This window comes from Macrobrachium nipponense, chromosome 2, assembly GCF_015104395.2.
Source record: "Macrobrachium nipponense isolate FS-2020 chromosome 2, ASM1510439v2, whole genome shotgun sequence".
NCBI classification, from domain to species: domain Eukaryota; kingdom Metazoa; phylum Arthropoda; class Malacostraca; order Decapoda; family Palaemonidae; genus Macrobrachium; species Macrobrachium nipponense.
The window spans coordinates 80,783,567-80,806,518 of NC_087201.1; the positions used below are offsets into that span (position 1 = coordinate 80,783,567).

General features: G+C 38.5%; 1 protein-coding gene across 9 annotated transcripts in view; it reads right to left on the minus strand.

The window, feature by feature from the left end:
- Positions 1-22,952, minus strand: part of LOC135220710 (endoplasmic reticulum junction formation protein lunapark-A-like) — a 249,695-nt gene that overhangs the window by 160,537 nt on the left and 66,206 nt on the right. For all 9 annotated transcript variants that reach the window (XR_010315766.1, XR_010315765.1, XM_064258125.1 and 6 more), the window contains exon 5: positions 2,345-2,531. Coding sequence is in view for 7 of the 9 variants with exons in the window: in XM_064258125.1 (XP_064114195.1) it covers positions 2,345-2,531 (187 nt within the window). In the remaining 2 variants the exon portion in view is untranslated. The remainder of the gene's footprint in view (positions 1-2,344; positions 2,532-22,952) is intronic.

Genomic DNA, 22,952 nt, shown 5'->3' on the forward strand with positions numbered 1-22,952 from the left:
CTTTTCCCGACAGTCTGTTATCCACACTGATAATGCATTCTCCATTTGCACAATCTTCTTATTACGAGGAGTCACAACGCACTTAGTCTCCTTGGAGAACGTTATTGAGGCAGTTTTACGGATTTTTAATTCGTCCTTTTTTATGTAGCGAACAGTTGACTCATTCAGTCCATACGTGCGGGCAACAGACGCATAGCTACTGCCTGCCTTAAGCATGTCCAATAATTTCACTTTCTCGTTCACCGTCATCATTTTTCTCTTCTTCTTGGGTTCACCAGAGGATGTAGAGGGTGTAGGACGTTTAGGAGCCATTTTCAAGGGCATCACAAGCACTATTTTGCACAAAAAAAGCAAAAAATACAGCTAAAACTTTCACGCAGCAAGAGTAGCGACACGAGCGCGAGAGAACAATGAATGTGGTCTTCCTTCGCTGGGCGCTCGGCAGGGTGGGATGCAGGATGCTGGCTAACGCATCTCGGTGGCTCGGCCAATCAGCTTGCGAGATTCAGGAGCTGAGATGGCCAGCGAATCAGAGAGGTGGATTTTGAGTTACGTGCCATTTCCGTGTTGATACCTGATGTTCTAATGTACTCTCTCTGCCTTCTGCTAGCGCCAGCGCCATTTTTTCTCAATTTTGAATTTTTGATGAATATTTTTGAAAAATCAGCGATGCACTGAGGGCGCGAAGTAGCGAGGGATTACTGTATGTATATATATATGTATATATATGTATATTATATGTATATCATATGTATGTATATGTATATGTATATCTATATATATCTATATCTATCTATATATATTATATATATATATATATATATATATATATATATATATATATATATATATATATATATATATATATATATATATAGGGTATCGAAGGGTGTGTGTGAATTAATGGATGCTCCAGCATTACTGGAGGCTCAGGGGCTACTGGAAGCTTGGGTGCTATTGAGCATTCAGGAGCTACTACTGGGTGCTTGTGAGAGGAAGGAGGGCGCTTTGAAGATGAAAAAGTCTTATCGAGGAAGAAAGCCTGGGTTCCCATACAGGACATTCCGATAAAACCGTTCTGGACTACGTATACCAAAAACTGTACGGTTGCTACAAGGGTTCTACAAGACTCTTGCAAGGCATTTATGGGGAGTGAATCATATCTGCCGCAGGCCTTTTCATTGGCCTCAATTCATCACTGGCACCTCTTCTATGGGGTGGAAGCCTCAGAACTCAAAGACAGCCTACTCACTTCCTTCTGGATGCTTTTCCAAAAGTCATCCATTGTCGCAACCTGGGACGTAGCAAGAGGTCCAACCAAGAGAATGACTGCCTATGAGTAGACCCCAATGACCTCCCTTGGGCCTCCGGTATGACTGCTCCTATGTGTAGTGGAGTACACCAGTGACCTTTGCCTAGGAGCATCGGCGGGATGAGTACCCACCTCCTCCACTGTCACTTCACTAACATTCCTACCATACACTTTGTCCATAAGAACTTTTGCAGATACCCCTAATTGGGCCACAGTATCCACTACAAGACCAATCTTTTGGTCAAAATTATGCAAAGGGGTTGGGGACGGAAGTAACGGAGCAGGGCAAAGGAGCAGCTGGAATAGTCGGACTGGGAATCGAGGGCGAATTGGGAGCAGGAACAGAAATAACAAGAATATTATCATCAGAAGACTTTGCAGAACTACCTACAGTCTTGCTATTTGTCTTACTCTCAGCGCTAGCAGCCACCTTACGTTTCCTGTCCTTATCCATTTGTTAAATGCGACCAGCAAAACCTATTTTTTAGCATACCACTCCGAACATTCTTCACAAGTTAAGTCAACGGAACATACTTGTTCCCTACAGTCCAAACATATAGTATGAGTCGTACTTTGCTTTCGTAGTTCTTGTATTGCAACCTTTGCTGCAATAGTTACTAGTTGCACGAGTCAGAAATAATAAATCTAACAAGTCAACGAAAACAAGTCTCAATAAGCGTTGAAAGTAAGGAGAAAATCTAAATCCATGATAAACGTCTTGTCAAGAAAAAATATCATAAATACAAAGCTGGAGACTACTAATACTTCACCAAAGGGATGAATCTCCAATGGAAAAATGTTGAAAATCAAAATTTAGCGGACCACTCACAAACGAACTTCATTCGAGAGCCGACAAAAAAACAACTAAGCTCTCTGTTAAAGTTGTTCCCCTCTTACCCAGAAAGTGGGTGGGGTCTAGTTACCTACACAGACACTGGCACTGCAGCGAATTAGTAAATTTTTAAGCTGCCGGTGAGTGAAACAGCAAGCAATGTAATTACTTAGTAAGCTACAAATATAAAACAGAATTACCTGACTCCGATGCAGCTGATCTGGAGCATATGTCTCTAAAATTTCTTTTGCTATTTTGTAAGTCTCCGTTTCCATCACCTGTTCTAAGATTTTGGCTTTACGTTCACGAAGACTCTTGAGCTTCTGTTCATTTTTGGATATTTTCCTACGATAGTACCACGTTAACAATCTCTTTAATATGTACACACTGAAAAATACAAAAGACACAGTAAAATATTGATAAGGGAACTGCATCTGAATTCAATAATCAACAAACAAAAAACTGTCACAAATACCTCCAACACCAATGTAACTCAAGATTATGAGATCGTAATAATCTCGAAGCTACCAATAACCACAAAATCAACTAGAGCTGTAAATAGCCCACTAAAATTCACAATGATTTTTATGTAAAATGTATTTTTCCTAACTATACCAACCTGAGGTTCTTTACGTTAGGAAAATACTTTCAGCAGAGCTAGAAAAAGGTTGTTAAACTTTCAAACAAGGAGGTTAGGCAGTTAACTATCATCCAGTAGGTAGTAGGCAGGGGGCCCACCTGCCTGGATGTAAACATTCCAATTTGCCTTTTGCATCAGGTGACAGATTAAGGAGTGAGCGGTAACTGGGCATGAAATGTAATGCAAAGGACCTAGGGTTTGCATAGATAGGAAAATTACAATTTACTTTAAAATCTGTGATTTTTTCCCAAATGATACAAACCATCAGTCCTTTCGATTAGGAGGACTCACTAGTTGGAGGGAGGAATCTGAGTAAGTCTCTATGAACTGGCTGGAGTTTGCCACACCTGAGACTATCTTCCTGGTCAACAGAGCAAGAATCAGAACCTTGCCTTTGACAAATTAATCAGAATACAGGAACTGCAAGATCAAATGTCAGAATTATAAGCCATTTTTGAATGAGGGATGTAAACATAACTTCAACAAAAATAAGCTATGATGAACCTTGCGTGTTGGAGACAGTAAGGGAAATATCACAATTTTGGAAATAAATTGTATTTTCCTAATTATACAAACCTCGTGTCCTTTACTATAGGAATTACTTACAGTGTAGCTGGAACATGGCCATTAAAATTCTTGAACAAGGTGGTTAGGCAATAACTACCGTGAGGTAGGAAGGGAGACCCACCTGCCACGATGTAAACAATCCCAATTTGCCTTTTAGCCCAGGTTTCAGAGTGAGGGGTGCCATGAGGTGAGCAGTTAGTATAAAGGACCTCAGGTTTGTATACAGGCAGTCCCCGGTTATCGGCAGGGTGCTGGCATTAACCGAAACTCTGTGATGTATGGCGTTTATGGCAATAAGTTCCGGTTAATGGCACCAATAACCGGTTAATGGCAACTCTGTTAGGTATGTTATCACCATAACTCTATTACTGGCACCTTATGGTGCCGATAAGTGAAATTTGGCCTGTTATGGCACCATAAATCACCGTTTTTATGGCGCTTGTCCAGATCACCATTAACCAAGACTGCCGCTAACTAGGGACTGCCTGTTATGTAGTTAGGAAAAATACAATTTACTTTTAAACAATTGTGATTTGTTCCTAAACAATATACAAACCCTCAATCCTTTACTATAGGAAGATTCACCGATTCGAGGGAGGAATCTGAGTGAGTTTAGAACTGACTGAAGTTCAGCACACCTGGTTGAAAGGGTGAGGAGTGCCCTGCCTCTGACACATTGGTCAGAATATAAGAACTGCAAGATCACAAGTCAGACTTTGGGCCTTTCAAAATGAGTGAGGAATCGTAACCCACACGAAAAGAGCTGGGAAGAATATTAAAAGTTGGAGGCATTAAGGCAAAGATACATGATGTTCCTGCCTTATTGCCCATGTCTCCTTCCTCCCCTTGCTAGTGGAAGGAGTGGGAAGGAGGAGAGACCAGCCACTCTTGCATCCTTCTTACCTCTAGAACTGCACACCATAGGTGAGATGCCAGGTAAGCAAACACAACTTGTTAAGCACCCACCACAGGTCCATTGAAAAATTGTTCCAAGGACCTGTGGGCAAAGACCTGAAGGAAGAAAGACATAGTGTGGTCCTAATGGGACTAAATGTCTTCCATTCCGACATATTCTTCGGAATGCGATGAAAGGACCAAGCCACTGGCACTATGTGCACTCAAGGAGTGTGTGCAAGTGATGTAGCTGTCTGCAGAGAAGCTCCTCACAATCTTGCCAGACTCATAGAAAGCCATGTCTTTAGACACGTTTCCATTGGTAAGTGGTGGAGAAAGGAAATCAACATCTAATGAAGGGTGTGGAGTCTTTCACAGGTACAGCAACCCATTAATAGACCAAAGTAATGATTGATCTGGATCAATAAATACAAAGTCCAAGGCGTAGGGAATCATAAAGGGTTCAAAACCATCAAACATGCCGAATGATTCGACATCCGAAACGGAGTTGCAATGTGAAACCCGCCTTTTGTAGGGTGATGTTGAAGACAATCCATGCAACACGTGTCCTCTTCGTCTTCCCACATTCACTCGAATTAACGAAGAATCCAAAGCCAACCAGAGACTTAAGTCTGTGATGGCCAGGCAGAGAACTTAAAATGACAAAATAAGTAAAAAAATTTGTGAAGTGGCATCTCTGTCAGAGGGAAGCAAGTAGAGGGGCTCACAAGCTCTGAGCGAACGCCACCTCCACCAGACTTCCAGGTGAAAAACAGGGCTGACAGCTGAAGAGCCTGTAAAGAAACATAACATGCTCCCTCCCTCAGGAAAGAAGATTGTTCTCCTCAAAGAGGAAAAAAAGAATCATATTTATGTGAGGATGGACGGAAAAACGGGAGTGAACCGTACCGTACTGATCTGTACAACCCACGTCCTACTCCCACAAAAATGATGGAAAGAGACGAGACAACAATTATGACTGGCCCTGAAGCAGATGGAAAGATCGTAATCATAAGCCATTAAAATTTGTGTTGAAGAAGTTTGGGAATGCACTCCTATGCTAGACAGCTGAATCCTAGCATAAAAATCCTGTCTGCAACACGAACCCCTGTCTCGAACATCCTGAAACACAAATTCTGAAATACTAAAACATTACTAAGTTCCTAAAAAATGTGTAAGATAAAATGAAAGATACATAAAACATTAATGTCAATACAAATGTTCTCAAACTATCTTCAATATAACAAAAGTAAATTACTAAAGAACAAAAAGTAGCTGGGCCCTCTCTCTCTGAAGGGGCAATATCCTCTTGGGAGACAGACCACCATACTCAATACACAAGAGATGACAAAGCAGAGGAAAAGGCACATATACTATAATTTGCATCTGTCCCAAGGAAGGACAACAAAGAAAACAAGGAAGGCCATCTAAAAACGTTGATGTCCACAGAACTTCTGGGCTGAATAAATATGAAACAATGTACAGACTTCGATAAAAAAAAACAGCTTGGGGAAGGAGAGCAAAGTGAAACACAACTCTCCAAGGCGGTTGAAGAAAGTGGTGTATCACAAGGTTCCAAGCCTGGTCAGTGACCAACATCCACCTTGTATATGTATGAGTTGCCAGATGCCAGAGATTCCTTGCTTTACAATCTTTGTTTTTAACCGGTTTCCAGCTGGTGCTAGATTATCTTATTGTTAAGACAAAAGGTTTGCCCTGCATAAGAACAACTGTATTTTTCTTAGCTAACAAACCTGAGGTCTTCACAATAGGATAACCGGTAGTCCAATTCTTCTAAACCTCATCAATGCATGTGCCCAAGCATTCAGGGGTTTCTGTGCTCCAGGTTTTTGGCTGCTACCATTACTGATCCACATACTACATGCAGTAATTACTGATCTAATTTTTGTACCATTACAAATCCTTGCCCAGAATGTCATTCCTGACCTGTGTCCCAGTGAAGGACATTCTACAAGAAGAGGGATCATCGAAGAGTATCCACTTGTCCTTCTCGGGAGGGTTTTTTGCCTTGTCATTTGGACAGTTCAGCATCCCCTTCTGCCAGAAGTATTCCCTTTGCATCAGTTGTACCGCTGTCTCCTTCCTTTTCTTCCATCGATTCATCGCTGGAAGTATCGGCAGTTACACAGGATGAGATTATGTTTAATGTAGGCTCCTCTCCCACAAGATACAATGTCCTTCCTGAGGGGGAGGAGGCTATGCCTTCTGCTTTCCTTACTACAGATTCCGAATCAAACAAAATGGCGGCTGTTTGAGCATATCTAGGCCTAAGAGGTGCCCCCTCTTTGGATTGTCTACTTGATTGATTATCAAATTTAGGTCTTGAGGACCAAGCGCCCAAAACCATCAACTCCTGCATTTCCTAGCTGCACGTACCCCCTGCCAGCTCCAGCAGCAGCCCGCCCCACCCCTCCCAAGGCCTACATTACTTTGGCTCCCGTGAGCTGCCTCCTAGTAAGATGCGTTTGTCCACATTGATGCTTACCGAGTTGCCCTGCCTTTATCGTTCCGCCAGTGAGGCCATCGACCAGCACTGGCATTCGAGATGTCATGACGTTACTCCCAGCATCCTCTCAGACTATGATGTCAGCTGTAGTGGCGTCTCTACCTCCCTTTGTTGTGACGTCACCTTCATCTTCACCTATGACATCATCACATCTCATTGAGCCATTGGAGATGTCCATGGAAGTGTTAGCCCTCCATCTCAACCATCTTTGTCTCCTGTACCTGTTCCAGTCTGTCGTAAAGTTGACAAAGCTCTGAAGCTCTGATTAAGAGGTCGAAAGTGACTGCTATGACAAGTGTCTCCTAGACCTTCCAAAGATTCTGCAAACGTGTTGTGGTTAACGGTCAAGAACGTGAGGCGACGAGTTTCTCATTCACCTTCCAAAGACCGGGACATTGGGAATCAGTCTCCTTCAGGAAGTTCGCTTTGGTGTTGTTCCCTGCCTCGAGACCGAAACTGTACTCGTGTCATCACATGACCGTGTACTCGACTCGTTGCACGCCCATGAGCGTGATTCGTCCCTCGAACATGTACATGGTTCGTCACATGAGCGGCGCGTACACAGTTTGGCTTGGGTCCATGTATGGGTTTCTTCACATGGCCGTGTTCTGGAGCCCTCCATTTCGATATCTTCGGTAGTTACGGACCCCACTCCAACCAGTGCGAGGCATGATACCCGGTTTCCTAGGGAAGCCTCTCCAATGCTGTTAGGGAAGGATGGGGATTCTTCCAAGCCTTATTCTTCGTGTTGTCTGTCCCTTTGCCGGAACCAGAGGAGGGAGAGAGCCAGGAGTTTCTGTCTTCTTTCTCAGAGGTTACTGATCTCATTCATGAGTTCAACAATCTTGGGATAGAACGCAGACTTGGTCTTCTATGACCCCTATGCTAGGTCCAACGCAAGATACTAAGCTATCGTTTGAGCTTCTCTTGTCGGGCATGCTCAATCTATCTTGCAGCGTGGTGACGCCTTGCTTTTGGACTAAGATGGCTCTCTGAGCTCCAATAAGTCCTCGAAGTTCCTTCCTCCTTTTGTGTGGCATAGGATGTATTATTCCACTAATGTAGTTAACCCTTAAACGCCGGGCCAGTATTTCCAAAAGTGTCTCCCGTGTGCCGGCGGCATTTGGGAGTGAGCACCGAAGTGGAAATTTTTTTTTTTTTCAAAAAATCACAACACACTTTTGTTTCAAGATTAACAGTTCATTTTTGGCTCCTTTTTTTGTCATTGCCTGAAGTTTAGTTTGCAACCATCAGAAATGAAAAAAAATATCATCATCATATATAAATATTGGAATATATGACAGCGCAAAAAAAAATTTCATATATAATTGCATACAAATCGCACTGTGAGCAAAACGTTGAAGCTAATGAGTTAATTATTTTTTCATTGTATTGTACACTAAATTGTGATGATTTTGGTATATAACAAATTGTAAAACGATCAAAGCAACACAGAGAAAATAGTATCACAATATGATGCATGAATTCGTAACGTGCGGATGTAAAAAAAAAAGAAATTTTCAAAAATTCATCATAAATCAAAATACAGTGGGCTCCCCGTATTCACGTTCTCCGGATTTGCGGATTTTTCTCTGGACCATATCCCATTATTTGCAGTGAATTCGCCTATTTGCGGGATTTTCCGATGACAAAAAAAAACACCAATTAGTGTATTTTGATGTTATTTTCAAGCCTAAATACATTTTTATGATACAAAAATGATTTACTAATTTTAAAATATTAATATTGATCAATACTGTATTAGTAAGTTTAACCCTTAAAAGCCTAAGGGGTATAATAAAAATCGTCTCCCATATGCCTAGGGGGTCTCGGAGTGAGCACCGAAGCGGAAAAAATATTTTTTCCCAAAAATCACAGCACGCTTAGCTTTCAAGATTAAGAGTTCATTTTTGGCTCCATTTTTTGTCATTGCCTGAAGTTTAGTATGCAACCATCAAAAATGAAAAAAATATCATTATCATATATAAATAATGCGATATACGATAGCGCAAAAACAAAATCTCATATATGATTGTATTCAAATCGCGCTGTGAGCAAAACAGTTAAAGCTAACAAGTTAATTTTGTTTTAGTTGTATTGTAAACTAAATTGCAATCATTTTGGTATATAACACATTGTAAAACGATCAAAGCAACACAGAGAAAAAAATTATCACAAAATGATGCATGAATTCATAATGCACGGATGTAAAAAAATATTTTTTTAAAAATTCACCATAAATCTAAATATTTTTCTAGAGACTTCCAATTCATTTCAAAATGAAGATAAATGATTGAATATTACTATACTGTAAGAGTTTTAGCTTGCAATTGCAGTTTTCGACCATTTCGGACGAGTTAAAGTTGACAGTGTTGAATTTTTTTTATATATTTTTTTTTATGCAAATATTTCAAAAATGAGAAAAGCTACAACCTTCTATTATTTTTTGTTGTATTCTACATGAAATGGCGCAGCGCACATTTTCATATATAAAACTCTATGAAACGCCTAACATGAAACGGAGCAAATATTCCGAGAATGCGACGTACGCATTTCGGAGATTTGCGGTGGAGAATCAGTGCGCGGAGGGAAGGAAAGTTTTTTTAAAAATTCACCATAAATCTAAATATTGTGCTAGAGACTTTGAATTTGTTTCAAAATGAAGATAAATGACTGAATATTACTAGACTGTAAGAGTTTTAGCTGACAATTGCATTTTTCGACCATTTCGGTAGAGTCAAATTTGACTGAACGTGGGTTTTTTTTTCTATTTATCCTGATTTATATAAAAATATTTTGAAAATGAGAAAAGCTACAACCTTCAATTATTTTTGGTTGTATTCTACATGAAATTGCACACATTTTCATATATAAAACTGTGTGCAGCGCACATTTTCATATATAAAACTCTATGAAACGCCTAATATGAAAAGGAGCAAATATTCCGAGAATGCGACGTACGCATTTCGGAGATTTACGGTGGAGAATCCGCGCGCGGAGGGAAGGAAAGTTTTTTTTTTTTTTAATTCACCATAAATCTAAATACTGTGCTAGAGACTTCGAAATTGTTTTCAAAATGAAGATAAATGACTGAATATTACTAGACTGTAAGAGTTTTAGCTTACAATTGCGTTTTTTGACCATTTCGGTAAAGTCAAATTGACCGAACATGTTTTTTTTTCTATTTATCGTGATTTATATGCAAATATTTCAAAAATGAGAAAAGCTACAACCTTCAATTATTTTTGGTTGTATTCTACATGAAATTGCGCACATTTTCATATATAAAAATTTATTAAACGGCTAATTTAAAATGGTGCAAACATTACCACAATCGCACGTATGATTTTTTCGGAAGAGTTACCGCGCGGACGTAAGGAAAATTTTTTTTTTTTCATAAATTCACCATAAATCGAAATATTGCGCTAGAGACTTCCTATTTCTTGCAAAATGAAGGTAAATGATTGAATATTACTAGAATATAAGAGTTTTAGTTTACAATTGCGTTTTTCGACCATTTCGGTTGAGTCAAAGTTGACTGAAGGTTGAAATTTTGGTACTTATCGTTATTTATATGAAAATATTTCAAAACTGATAAAAGCTACAGCCATGGGTTGTTTTTAGTTGTTTTTTAAATGAAATTGCACACATTTCCATATATAAAACTTTATGTAACGGCTTATTTAAAATGGTGCAAACATTATGACAATCGCACCTATGATTTTTTCGGAAGAGTTACCGCGTGGATGTAAGGAAAAAGTTTTTTTCATAAATTCACCATAAATCGAAATATTGTGATAGAGACCTCCAATTTGTTGCAAAATGAAGGTAAATGATTGAATATTACTAAAATATAAGAGTTTTAATTTTACAATTGCGTTTTTTGACCATTTCTGTAGAGTCAAAGTTGACCGAAGGTTGAAATTTTGGCACTTATCGTTATTTATATGAAAATATTTCAAAACTGATAAAAGCTACAATCATGAGCATTTTTTTTTTGTATTCTACATGAAAATGCGCACATTTTCATATATAATACTCCATGTAATGGCTAATTTAAAATGGTGCAAAAATTATGTCAAAGTGACGAAATAATTTCAGAGATGTGTCACTGATACTTTTTAGTGCGATAAGAAAGAAATTTGCGCTTGCGCGCCTGCGTAACGATTGTAAACAAAACAACACCTTGATCCGTGAACTCCCAGCATCCCCCAAGGCGCGTGATTCAAAATTTTTCAGCTGGTAGGCCTGTAAGTATTTTTCAGCGAATTTTTAAAAAAACTATTTTATGTAGACATAAATTACGTCCGGTCGGCACCCAAAAGACAATTTATCTCAACGTAAAATACGTCCAATAGGCGTTTAAGGGTTAATAACATTAAATGATATCACATAATAACTAATAATTCTCTCTCTCTCTCTTAGAGATGTATGCTTTTTGTATGATAAATGATTTACTAATTTTCAAATATTAATATTAATGGGAAGAGCAATCACTTCAATAAAGAAAATACTACAGTGAATTAGTAAGTTCTTAGTTCTTTCGAACTCCAGGTTCTCTCTCTCTCTCTCTCTCTCTCTCTCTCTCTCTCTCTCTCTCTCTCTCTCTCTCTCTCTCTCTCTCTCTCTCTTTTACTGAGATGAGAGATTCTTATGGTACACGTATGTATATGTTTATTAATATTCTCCTATGATGATGATAATAATAATAATGATAATAATAATGATAATAATAATAATAATAATAATAATAATAATAATAATAATAATAATAATAATAATAACAACAACAATAATTGTAATTACAAAAATCATGTGAAAGCATTTTACAAATACTATGATAATCTCTCTGTCTCTCTCTCTCTCTCTGTCTCTCTCTCTCACAAAGATGTATGTTTTTTGGATGATGATTTACTAATTTTCAAATATCAATATTAATGTAAACAGCAATAATATAAATTCATTAAAGAAAATAGTAAAGTGAATTAGCAAGATTTTATTTTATAAATAAAAAGAATTATGTAAGAATGAAAAAAAATGTCTTTGAACACAAAGCCAAGCTGAGTTGGCTGGGGTCCAACAACTGTCAAGTCAGGATGTGAGAATTTCTATGGTACATGTGTATGTTTATTAATATTTTTGCATAATAATAATAGTAATATAACTAATTTCAAAATTCATATGTGATAGTATTTTAAAGAAGTACAATAATCTATCCATTTCACTCTTTTAAATAGGGACAACCCTCTCTCTCTCTCTCTCTCTCTCTCTCTCTATCTCTCTCTCTCGCTCTCTCAATCTTCCTCTCGTCTTCTCCGTCCTCTCCCGTCCTCTCTCTCTCTCTCTCTCTCTCTCGCTACTCTTTTGCCACATGAGATACAAGTATGTCCTAGTGGTAACTCTCGCCCTCTGTTTGGGCTGGAAGCGTATGCATAAGTATATCTTTACGGACATTACTACATTTTACGGTAAAATAATAATATACAGTACTAGTTTACAAATAATATTAAGTTTAATGAGATTAAACAGTAATAATAACATTCTCTCTCTCTCTCTCTTATGTATGTTTATTTGTTTTGTAGTGTAAATAAATGATTTACCTTATAACTAATTTTCAAATAATAAGATTACTTAAAAATAGCGATTCCCAGTCTTTTTATCCACTTGGGAGGAAGGTGGGCGGGGAGTAAATGACAGTTTGATATACGAATTGGCAGAGGGGAGGAAGGAGTCGGAGTCTAGGAGTTATTCTCTCTCTCTCTCTCTCTCTCTCTCTCTCTCTCTCTCTCTCTCTCTCTCTCTCTCTGTCTAAGAAATAATTCATAATTTCACTCTTGGTCCAATATATGATGTTGCCATTCATTGCTCTCTCTCTCTCTCTCTCTCTCTCTCTCTCTCTCTCTCTCTCTCTCTGTTATTTGCTGTAGGTATAGGTATATATTTTTAATGGTAAAATGTTTTAGATGACTTTGAAATGATATTAATAATATAACCTCAAAGATTAATGCAGTAATAGGTTAGTAATTTTAGGTATATCTGAAGTAGGATGTTATTAAAGGTATACATTTGGTATCTGAAATTTCAAGATAGACAGTAATAAGCATTTTTAGTGGTGGTTTTAACTATTCGCGGGTTTTAACTATTCATGGTGGTGTCTGGTACACATCCCCCGCGAATAAGGGGGGAACACTGTATTGTGCTAGAGACTTCCCATTTGTTGCAAAATGAAGGTAATTGATTGAATATTACTAGACTGTAAGTGTTGTAGCTTACAATTGCAGTTTCGACCATTTCGGTTGAGTTAAAGATGACCAAAGATCAAATTTTTTCTATTTATCATGATTAATATGAAAATATTTCAAAACTGATAAAAGCTACAACCATGAGCTATTTTTTGTTGTATTCTACATGAAGTTGCGCACATTTTCGTATGTAAAACTTTATGTAACGGCTAATATAAAATGGTGCAAACATTACGAAAATCGGACGAAAGAATTTTTTATTTTATCGACAGAGTTATAGCGCAGACTTAAGGAAAAAGTTTTTTTCAAAAATTTACCATATATCAAAATATTGTGCTAAAGACTTCCAATTTGTTGCAAAATGAAAGTAAATGATTGAATATTACTAGAATGTAAGAGTTTTAGCTTACAATTGCGTTTTTCGACCATTTCGGTAGTCAGAGTTGACCGAAGGTTGAAATTTTGGCACTTATCATTACAGGCGGCCCGCGGTTAACAGCGCAATCACTCAACGGCGAATCGGTTTTACGGCGGTCGTCAAAAATATTCATTAAAAAAATAAGGCATTTTAAAGGTATCTTTACGGCACAAATTTCAGTTAACAGCGCGCTAGCGCCGTTGTCTACGAGTTCATACATATGTAGAAATGCCATTCAGACCACAAAGGTTATGCAAATTATATTAACAAATTTTATGGAGAGTTATTACTAGGTATTAGGGTTAAAATAAAATATGCCTCTGACGCTGTTCTATGCCGAAAATATCGAGTTACGTAAGTGCAAATTTAGCTATGGATGTCGATTCATAATTGTTCATGCTTTTGTTTAAAATGTGTGTGAAAATGTATTATGTGAAAGGCATTTTTATTTCTGTACAGAAATATGATACAAAGGCAGCTTTTGAAACTGCCCTTCACGATACCAATACGATGTTTTTTTTCATGTTCTTCTTGTAAGCCGCCGCCTGCCGCTCTTCCGAAAATATCGATTTAAAAAAAGTGGAACAATTAGCGATCGAGTGTCGATTTTATAAATGTTTGTTTTGCTTTATGTTCAAAATGTGGTATGAAAATGTATTACGAATAGGGTATTTTTATTTCTGTGCAGAAATATGATAAAAAGGCAGCTTTTGAAACTCCCCTTCAAGTTATCGACTACGATGTGTTTTTCAAGTTCGTTCTTGTATGCCGCCGCGGCATACAAGAACGAACTTGAAAACACATCGTTGTCGATAACTTGAAGGGGAGTTTCAAAAGCTGCCTTTTTATCATATTTCTGCACAGAAATAAAATACCCTATTCGTATACATTTTCATACACATTTTACATAAAAGCATAAACATTTATAAAATCGACACATCGATCGCTAATTTGCACTTTTTTTGCCGCCGTCTGCCGCTCTTCCAAAATATAGTTAAAAAAAAAAAAAGAAGTGCAAATTTAGCGATCGATGTGTCGATTTTTCAAATGTTTATGCTTTTATGTTTAAAATGTGTATGAAAATATATTGCGTAAAGGTATTTTCAGTTTTGACATAATAAGATACAAATTAAGGCAGCCTTTGTAACTACGCTCCACGTTGTCAGGGGATGGTTTTTCATGTTCGTTCTTGTCCGCCAGTTTCCGAAAAATGCATTGTGTTATTTTATTAATTATGCATCTTTTCAATAAATCCTTTAAAAAGTTATACATTATTTCACTGTATCCAAGAATATTGTATGTATTCTCATATTATTGTATTTTAAAATACTACGGCAAACTTAAGCCCGTATTCCGCGGAGCGGCCAATGTTGTGGTTTGAAATCAGCTGATGAATACGAGTCTGTTTCACCATAACGCAATTCTGAGCGAATGCTCTTGCTTCTAGTTAGCATAAACGAATATCTAGATGCTTGACTTATATAGACAAAGTTATTTTTCCTTATACAGCGTGTTTTTAGGTGGAAATATTTATTGAATATGTCTCGTTGTGAATGTGAACTACTATTTTTTTCGTTAAACAGATTACGTTGGCGGCATGTTTATTGCGTAAAAATTACGTGATCCCGTTCGCAATACGTAATCCTTTATATCATCGTAATACGAACTTTACGTTATTTATCTTATATCGGCGTGAAACCAACAGTAAAATGTGTTCTTTCAAGCACAGTAGTTTTGATTTAAAATGATTTTATCCCAATTTTATCTATGGTTTGTGTGTGATGGCAGACGTTTACTGCAGTTTTATCCTTGTTGCCGATGTACGATAATAGTCATTAGCAGCTTGAACCGTTTTCTCAGCTTCAGTCATAATTAGTTTAAATTTAACGGTATATTTCCCGATTGATCTTAATCTAGATTGATCTCTGATCTATAGCGAATAAAGTTATTACATTAAGATATCTCAGTTCTATTCTATACATAACGCCATTTATAACAAATAAGGTAATGTTGCACGTAGTACGATGATCGAAATACAAGCCAAACAGATGTTATCCAGTTCGGCTGTACTTAGAAAAAAAAAGTCGTTTTTCTCGTTCGGTTGTTCATGGTTTGTACACGTTCACGCAACGAGTATAACGTTAAAACCATACTTTCATCATTCTCTTTTGCTGTTACTTGAACTTATGTACTAGAAGATGGATAAAGTTAGGCCATTGTAATTTGATCTCTCATAAATCGAACTATCATAAGACTAATGATCGTAACCTGAACATTACAGCTACCTGTACACTGTATAAACTTTATTATATCTTTACATACTCTAGACACCCACATGTACTGTACAGTAAATTCTATAGTACTATACTGCATAAATATAATTTTACTTATTGCGCCGTTGTGGGATTACGGCCCCTTTGACTGCTCTAGAGTTTCGAAAGAAGGTGTGCGGCGGCCGTAGGCTTTAAAATCGCTCAGCGTCGAAAATCGCTTGGCGTCGGTGGCCAGGAACGGAACCCCTGCCGCTAACCGAGGGGCCGCCTGTATTTACATGGAAAATATTTGTTTCAAAACTGATAAAAGCTAACAAAAAAAAAAACCATGGGTTTTTTTTTTTTGTTGTTTTCTACATGAAATTGCGCACACTTTCATATTTAAAACTTTATGTAATGACTAATTTAAAATGGTGCAAACATTACAACAATCGGACAAAACAATTTCTGATTTTTTTTGGAAGAGTTACCATGCGGACGTAAGGAAAAATTTTTTTTTTTTCATAAATTCACCATAAATCTAAATATTGTGCTAGACACTTCCAATTTGTTGCAAAATAAAGGTAAATGATTGAATATTACTAGAATATAAGAGTTTTAGCTTACAATTGCGTTAATTTACCATTTCGGTCGAGTCAAAGTTGACCGAAGGTTGATATTTTGGCACTTATCGTTATTCATATGAAAATATTTCAAAACTGATAAAAGCAACAACCATGGGTTGTTTTTAGTTGTATTCTACATGAAATTGCGCACATTTCCATATATAAAACTTTATGTAACGGCTAATTTAAAATGGTGCAAACATTACGACTATCGGACAAAAAAATTTATGATTTTTTCGGAAGTTACCGCGCGGACGAAAGGAAAGTTTTTTTCATAAATTCACCATAAATCGAAATATTGTGCTTGAGACTTCCAATTTGTTGCAAAATGAAGGTAAATGATCGAATATTACTAGATTATAAGAGCTTTAGCTTACAATTGTGTTTTTCGACCATTTCGGTAGAGTCAAATTTGACTGAAGGTTGAAATTTTGGCACTTGTTATTTATATGAAAATATTTCAAAACCGATAAAAGCTACAACCATGAGTTGTTTTTTGTTATATTCTACATGAAATTGCCCACATTTTCATATATAATACTCCATGTAACGGCTAATTTAAAATGGTGCAAAAATTATGTCAAAGTGACGAAATAATTTCTGAGATGTGTCACTGATACTTTTTAGTGCGAGAAGAAAGAAATTTGCGCTTGCGCGCCTGGGTAACAATTGTAAACAAAACAACGCCTTGATCCGTGAGCTCCCAGCATTCCCCAAGGCGCGTGATTCAAAAGTTTTCGCCTAGTAGGCCTATAACTATTATTCCGCGAATTTTTAAAAAACTTTTTTATATCGACGTACCATATGTCCAACAGACAATTTTCGTCGGAGTTTACTACGTCCAATAGGCGTTTAAGGGTTAAGCTGATGCCTTGTCACCTTAATTCAGACGCGATCCGTCTTAAGCCTGGTTAGACCCTGGATCAGGTTAGGTCTGAAGGTCTATCTTTTTCTTTGCATGTCCTGGTTGGACTTGTGGTTCACTATCAACCAGGATAGTGTCGGATCGAGCTGAGAGAGGTTCAGTCAGTTCTTCCTCTTTGTCAGACGATTGCAGTCTGGGGCTAAGGCCATTTCATATCAAGGCCACCTTAGTGCAACTAAGTGGGGTAACCTCCTCCTGGCCAGGAGGGACGAGGCCCTGTCAAAGGTGGCAGGGTCAGCTCTCCAAAATGGGGATCTCCTTGAGTCACAGCTTCTATTCTCAAGAACTCATTTAGAAGGCGGTCAACAGGCGGCAAGCGGATACCAAAAATAGGCTAGTACATCAGGCGGTATCTAAATCGGAAGCTCATTCTCGTCCTCCTCCTCCCCCTCTGCAATGGCAGACATGACAGTCACCTCCTGTCAAGTCGACCAGGCATTCAACTTCCGTGAGAGCCTCTCAGTCTGCTTCTCTGTCAAAGTCAAGACAGCAACAGCGTCCTTTCAATCTCACCCCTACAAGACTGGGACTCTAGAGGAAGGGGCAGAGGGGGTCGTCGGTGGAGTGGGCATCTCTCCATTGCCACGGGTAGGGAGACGCCTAGCAGGCCATTGGGCCAAATGGTAGTTGCATGGAGCAGAGAAGTGGATAGTAGACTTCCTTTGGGTGGGGTATTTACTACCTTTCGACTTCTCTCCCCCTCTCTCAGACAGACTCCTTCTCAATCTGACCAATCCTCATGGCTCTCCGAAGTACTTGGCTCTTTGGGAAGAAGTCTTTAAGATGCTGACCAAGAGTGCGGTGGAAGACATGCATCTCCTTCACAGGTTTTTACAGTCAAAATTTTCCTGGTTCCAAAGGCTAAAGGCAACTTGAGACCAGTGATCGACCTTTGCACACTGAATCACTTTGTAAGGAAGACAAGGTTCAGGATAGGCGGCCCGGACGGTTTTGGCAGCGATAAGAGACAACAACCGTTTGCTGTCAATAGACTTGAAGGATACTTACTTTCAGATTTAAATCCACCCTTCGTGCAGGAATTTCCTTCACTTCAGTCTGGGAGAGCAAGTCTTCTAGTTCAAAGTCCTTTGCTTTGGATTGACTACAGCCCCTCAGGAGTTCACAAGGGTCTTTGCCCTAGTCTCGACATGGGCTCATGCGAAAGGAATTTGCCTCTCGAGGTACCTCGATGACAAGTTGGTCTTGGCAATCTCCAGGGAGAAACAAATTCAAGACAGGGATCACCTTCTTCAGTTTTGTCAGGAGCTAGGCATAGTAGTAAACCTGGAGAAGTCCAATCTAGTTCCCAGCCAGAGAGCTCTCTATCTGGGTATGGATGTAGATTCAGCAGCGTCAAGGGTTTTTCTGTCATACCTGGGGTTGGAGAAGTTTCGGTCAGTGGCATGTTCTTTCCTGTCACAATCTGAACAGATAGCTCACCAGTGGCAGGTCCTTCTAGGGATTTTGTCTTCTCTGGAGAAGCTGGTCCCTCATGGTCGCCTTCACCTTCACTCTCTACAGTGGAGACTGAAGGATTCTGGTTTCCTGCAGGAGATTCCCCTCTGCAGAGAGTTCCTCTGTGGGAAGAGGTGAGGAAAGACCTTCATTGGTGGCTGGACGACCAGAATTTCACCGTGGGAGTCCCTCTGTGTTTGCCCCTTCAAACTTTCTCCTGTTTTCAGTTGCCTTCATCAACAGTTGGGGTGCTCATCTGGAAGAACTCCTTGCCTCGGGTGTTTAGAGTGCAGAGGACAAGCTACTTCACATCAATATTTTGGAGTTGAAAGCAGCTTTCCTAGGTCTAAAGGAGTTCCGGGAGAGGGTACAGGGTCATTCCGTTATGCTGTCAAACAACACCACAGTGGTTGCCTATATGAACAAACAGGGGGATCTGGTGTCTCATCAACTCTATTTGATAACAGTCGACCTGTACCAGTGGGCGATCGACAACTCGGTGGAGCTCTACACCAGGTACATTCTAGGCAAGAGGAATGTGGTAGCCGAAAAGCCGAGTTGTCGGCACCAAATCCTGAGCACAAAGTGGTCTCTGCACCAGGATCCTCTTGCCCTAGCGAGGATGCCTTGCAGCACCCTTGGGACAATCTCGAGGTGTACGCCTTCTCTCCGTTTTACCTGATCCATCAAATTCTGGACAGAGTAAGGAGTTCTCAAAATCTCCAGATGACCTTGGTGGCACCTCTGTGGCCTCAAGCGGAGTGGTTCACAGTCCTTTTGTTTCTTCTGTCAGAGGCTCTAAGTGAAATTCTTTCATGGCAACAGCTCCTTTGCCAACCTCCCTAGAAAGGAGAAACAATACTAAGATGGACAATATCTCAGTGAGAAGGCAGTACTCTGCCCCTCACTAGACATCATAGGCCAGGATGTCCAACCTGCGGCCCACGGGCCACACTGTGGCCCACTCAGTGTTTGGATGCGGCCCACTATCGACTCTCATTAAAAAAAAAAGTTTTTAGCAATTTATCATGTCGTGAGCTAGAGAGTTTCATGTAAATTGAATTAAAATACTTTATAATTTAATAAAAAAAATAATAAGAAAAACATTAAAAAACAATATGAATTAAAATACCTTATATTAATAAACAAATTCATAAAAGAAAAACAATTTAAAAAACAATATGATTAAGATGAAATTTACAACTGAGCATGCATCTAAGTTTATATATTGTCAGTTGCTTGGTTCTGTGATGAGGCTTAGCTAGGGCTGCGAACTTAGATTATTTAAAATCTATATTAAGATTATTTGCATTTCATTTACATTTTTAAAATTGCCATTTAGATTATAGATTATTTTTGAGAATTTCTTAGATTATTTCTTACTATATTGACATAACAATAAATCATGATTGCCTCGTAGCCTACATAGAAACAATTCATCATAAGTATCGTGACAACACCATGTGTGTTTTGAACGTAAAATTAGATTTTCTGATTTTAAAAAGATTGAAATTTAGTTAAGATTATTTAATATCCATTTTCATTTCAGTATGATAAAGCACCAGTTTGTTAGTACCAACTTGAAGTGATTGAGCTGCAAAGTCGGGAAGGTTTTAAAAACTTTCCATAGAGTGCATACACTTCATTTATTTTATAAGAAAATTGCATTCTCTCAATGAATTCAATCAAATTATAAATTTTTCCAGAAAATTATTATGTATGTGGGGAAGTACATACTTTTTGCGAGCAGTTTTTTTTCCAGTATGAAAAACATTAAAACTGCAGAAAGAAATAGGTTGACTGACAAACATTTAGCAAACATTTTTAGAATTAAGAATACATCCTTCGATGCAAAATATTGAAAACAACATGGCTGGAAGACAAAGTCAAAAGTCTCATTGAATTAATATTGGTTGATTAAATAATGGGTATTTTATATGTATAGCTACATATAAACATTACAATATTTACAATGTTGTAATAAAGTGTATTCACATGGTTTTTGTTTTATATTGTAATTTTTCATTAAATTCTGGAAGACAAAGTCAAAATTCTCACTGAATTAATATTGGTTAATTAAATTTAATGTTTTTTTTATGTATAGCTACATAGAAACATTACAATATTTCCAATGTTGTAATAAAGTGTATTGGCACATGTTTTGTTTTATATTGTCCAATTTTCCATTAAAATCGTATTCAGTTCAGATATTCTGGGGTTTGCGGCCCAGTTAAATATTATAAGTTTGCAATGTGGCCATTAAATTAAAAGGTTGGACATCCCTGTCATAGGCCGACTTGCCTAGTAGTACATTCCATCTTGGAATGCGTTCAGCTTATAGAGATATCAAGAGCACTACAGATTCTCAAGCAATTGCATGTTAACTGAAACAAGAGGGAAAGAACCCCTCTTGTTAAGTGATAAGACCAACTACGCAGTGTTTTTGTCAAAAAATACCACTATTCATTTCAAAATCAAAACCGGAAACTCTTGGGAGGCCCAGAGGGCTGTCCTGAGTTTCAGGTTACTTAAGAGAAGGTACTATTGGTCTTAAGTCACACAGAACTAACTTGCATGCATGTGCCTATACCTAGACAGTGCAACTGATAACAGACAAGTTGCAAAGAGAATACAGGCAGTTCCCAGCTTAGGACGGGTTCGGCTTATGATGTTCCGAGGTTACAACACTTTTCAATTATATTCATCAGAAAATACTTCCAGGGTTACGACACCAATCTGATGGAAGAAACGGAAGAAATATGACTCCAAAAATGCAAAATAATCAATATTTGAATTTTTTTTTTAATACAATAAAAATGCAGTTTACATAGTCTTTAATATGCCTAATGCATTAAAAGTAAGGTTTTCTTATGATTTTTTATGATTATCAGCTTACGACGATTTTCACCCTACAACATGTCTCAAGAACAGAACTCCCTGTCGTAAGCCGGGAACTGCCTGCACAAGTATATTCGTAGGCTCTTGTTTATCAAGAGCCAGCCTAATTCTTCTTCACTTCAAAGGAGAAAAGAATAAGGACTGGAAGCAAACCTCAATTCTCTAATGAAGAGAGCGAAGGTGAAGCTGTCCCAAAGGGAAACTTCTACAGTGATAACTAGCCGAAGACAATTAGTTCGTGCCAAACTGGTTGTTCCAAAAACGGGAACACTGGAGAGGTGGAGTCCAAAATTCTTAGTGATATCCATCCTGAACAGGTTGAACATACATCTGGTGAGATCCTAAGATCAAACTAGGAACATACGCTCTCAAATCCAAACTTTGAGGAGTAGACTCAGTACAGTTCCTCTTATTCCCTCACCCATACTGGTGTAACCCAGGATGTATAGAGAGAGAGAGAGAGAGAGAGAGAGAGAGAGGAGAGAGCGAAGAGAGATAGAGAGAGAGAGGAGAAAGAGAGGAGGAGAGAGGAGGAGAAAGAGAGAGAGAGAGAGAGAGAACTAGCAGGAGGGGGTGATAGTGCACATGATCACCAACTTGCAGTGATGATAGCAATGCACAGACTTATGAAAACATATTAATTTCAGCAAAAAGCACTTCCTGAAGGGAGAGCAAAGGTTCTCATCCACCAAACAGAGCATTCTCTTCCTACAACTGGTTTGTGCAAACATGAGCGAGAGTTGAGTGTTGTTGAATGTGCCAAAAGTAGGCAAGAACTTGCCACATCTTGCAATAAATCTAGTCTTCTCCAAGATCAAAACCTCATGGATAGGACTATACAGAGAACCTCCTCCCCGACTCTCGTGATGTCCAGCCTCAAAAGACAGACGTCTAAAGCACTTGTAAGACACTAGTGCTAGCGATTACAGGGGCGAGTCACTGAATGACTCACACTCCTCTCCTGTGCCAAAATCAGGATGGCAAGTTGTCTCTCATACATTTGGAGTGTCTCGCAAACGAGCTCTCTAAGATAGAATCTCTAGACCTAGTGGTAGGGGCACAAGCTGAAGTTTTGAGCTCCTATAGACTAGTCCCGAAGGATTAGGATAGCCTACAGGAGATCCAATTAATTCCTCTGTGAAAGGAGGCAGACCCTTCAGAGTCCCACTTGCAGAGCTTCTTAAGGGCGGAGAGTAAACCTTCTTCCTTGACCAATTAGATCTTGGAGAAGAAAAGGGAGAGGCAGAAGACAACAAGGATGAAGATGGCCATCTCTTCCTGTGGAGCTTGATTGTCCAATGAGATGACACCAGGACTGCATGAGGACCGCATTATAGGAAAGGAGGATGCTATGCCATGGCAAG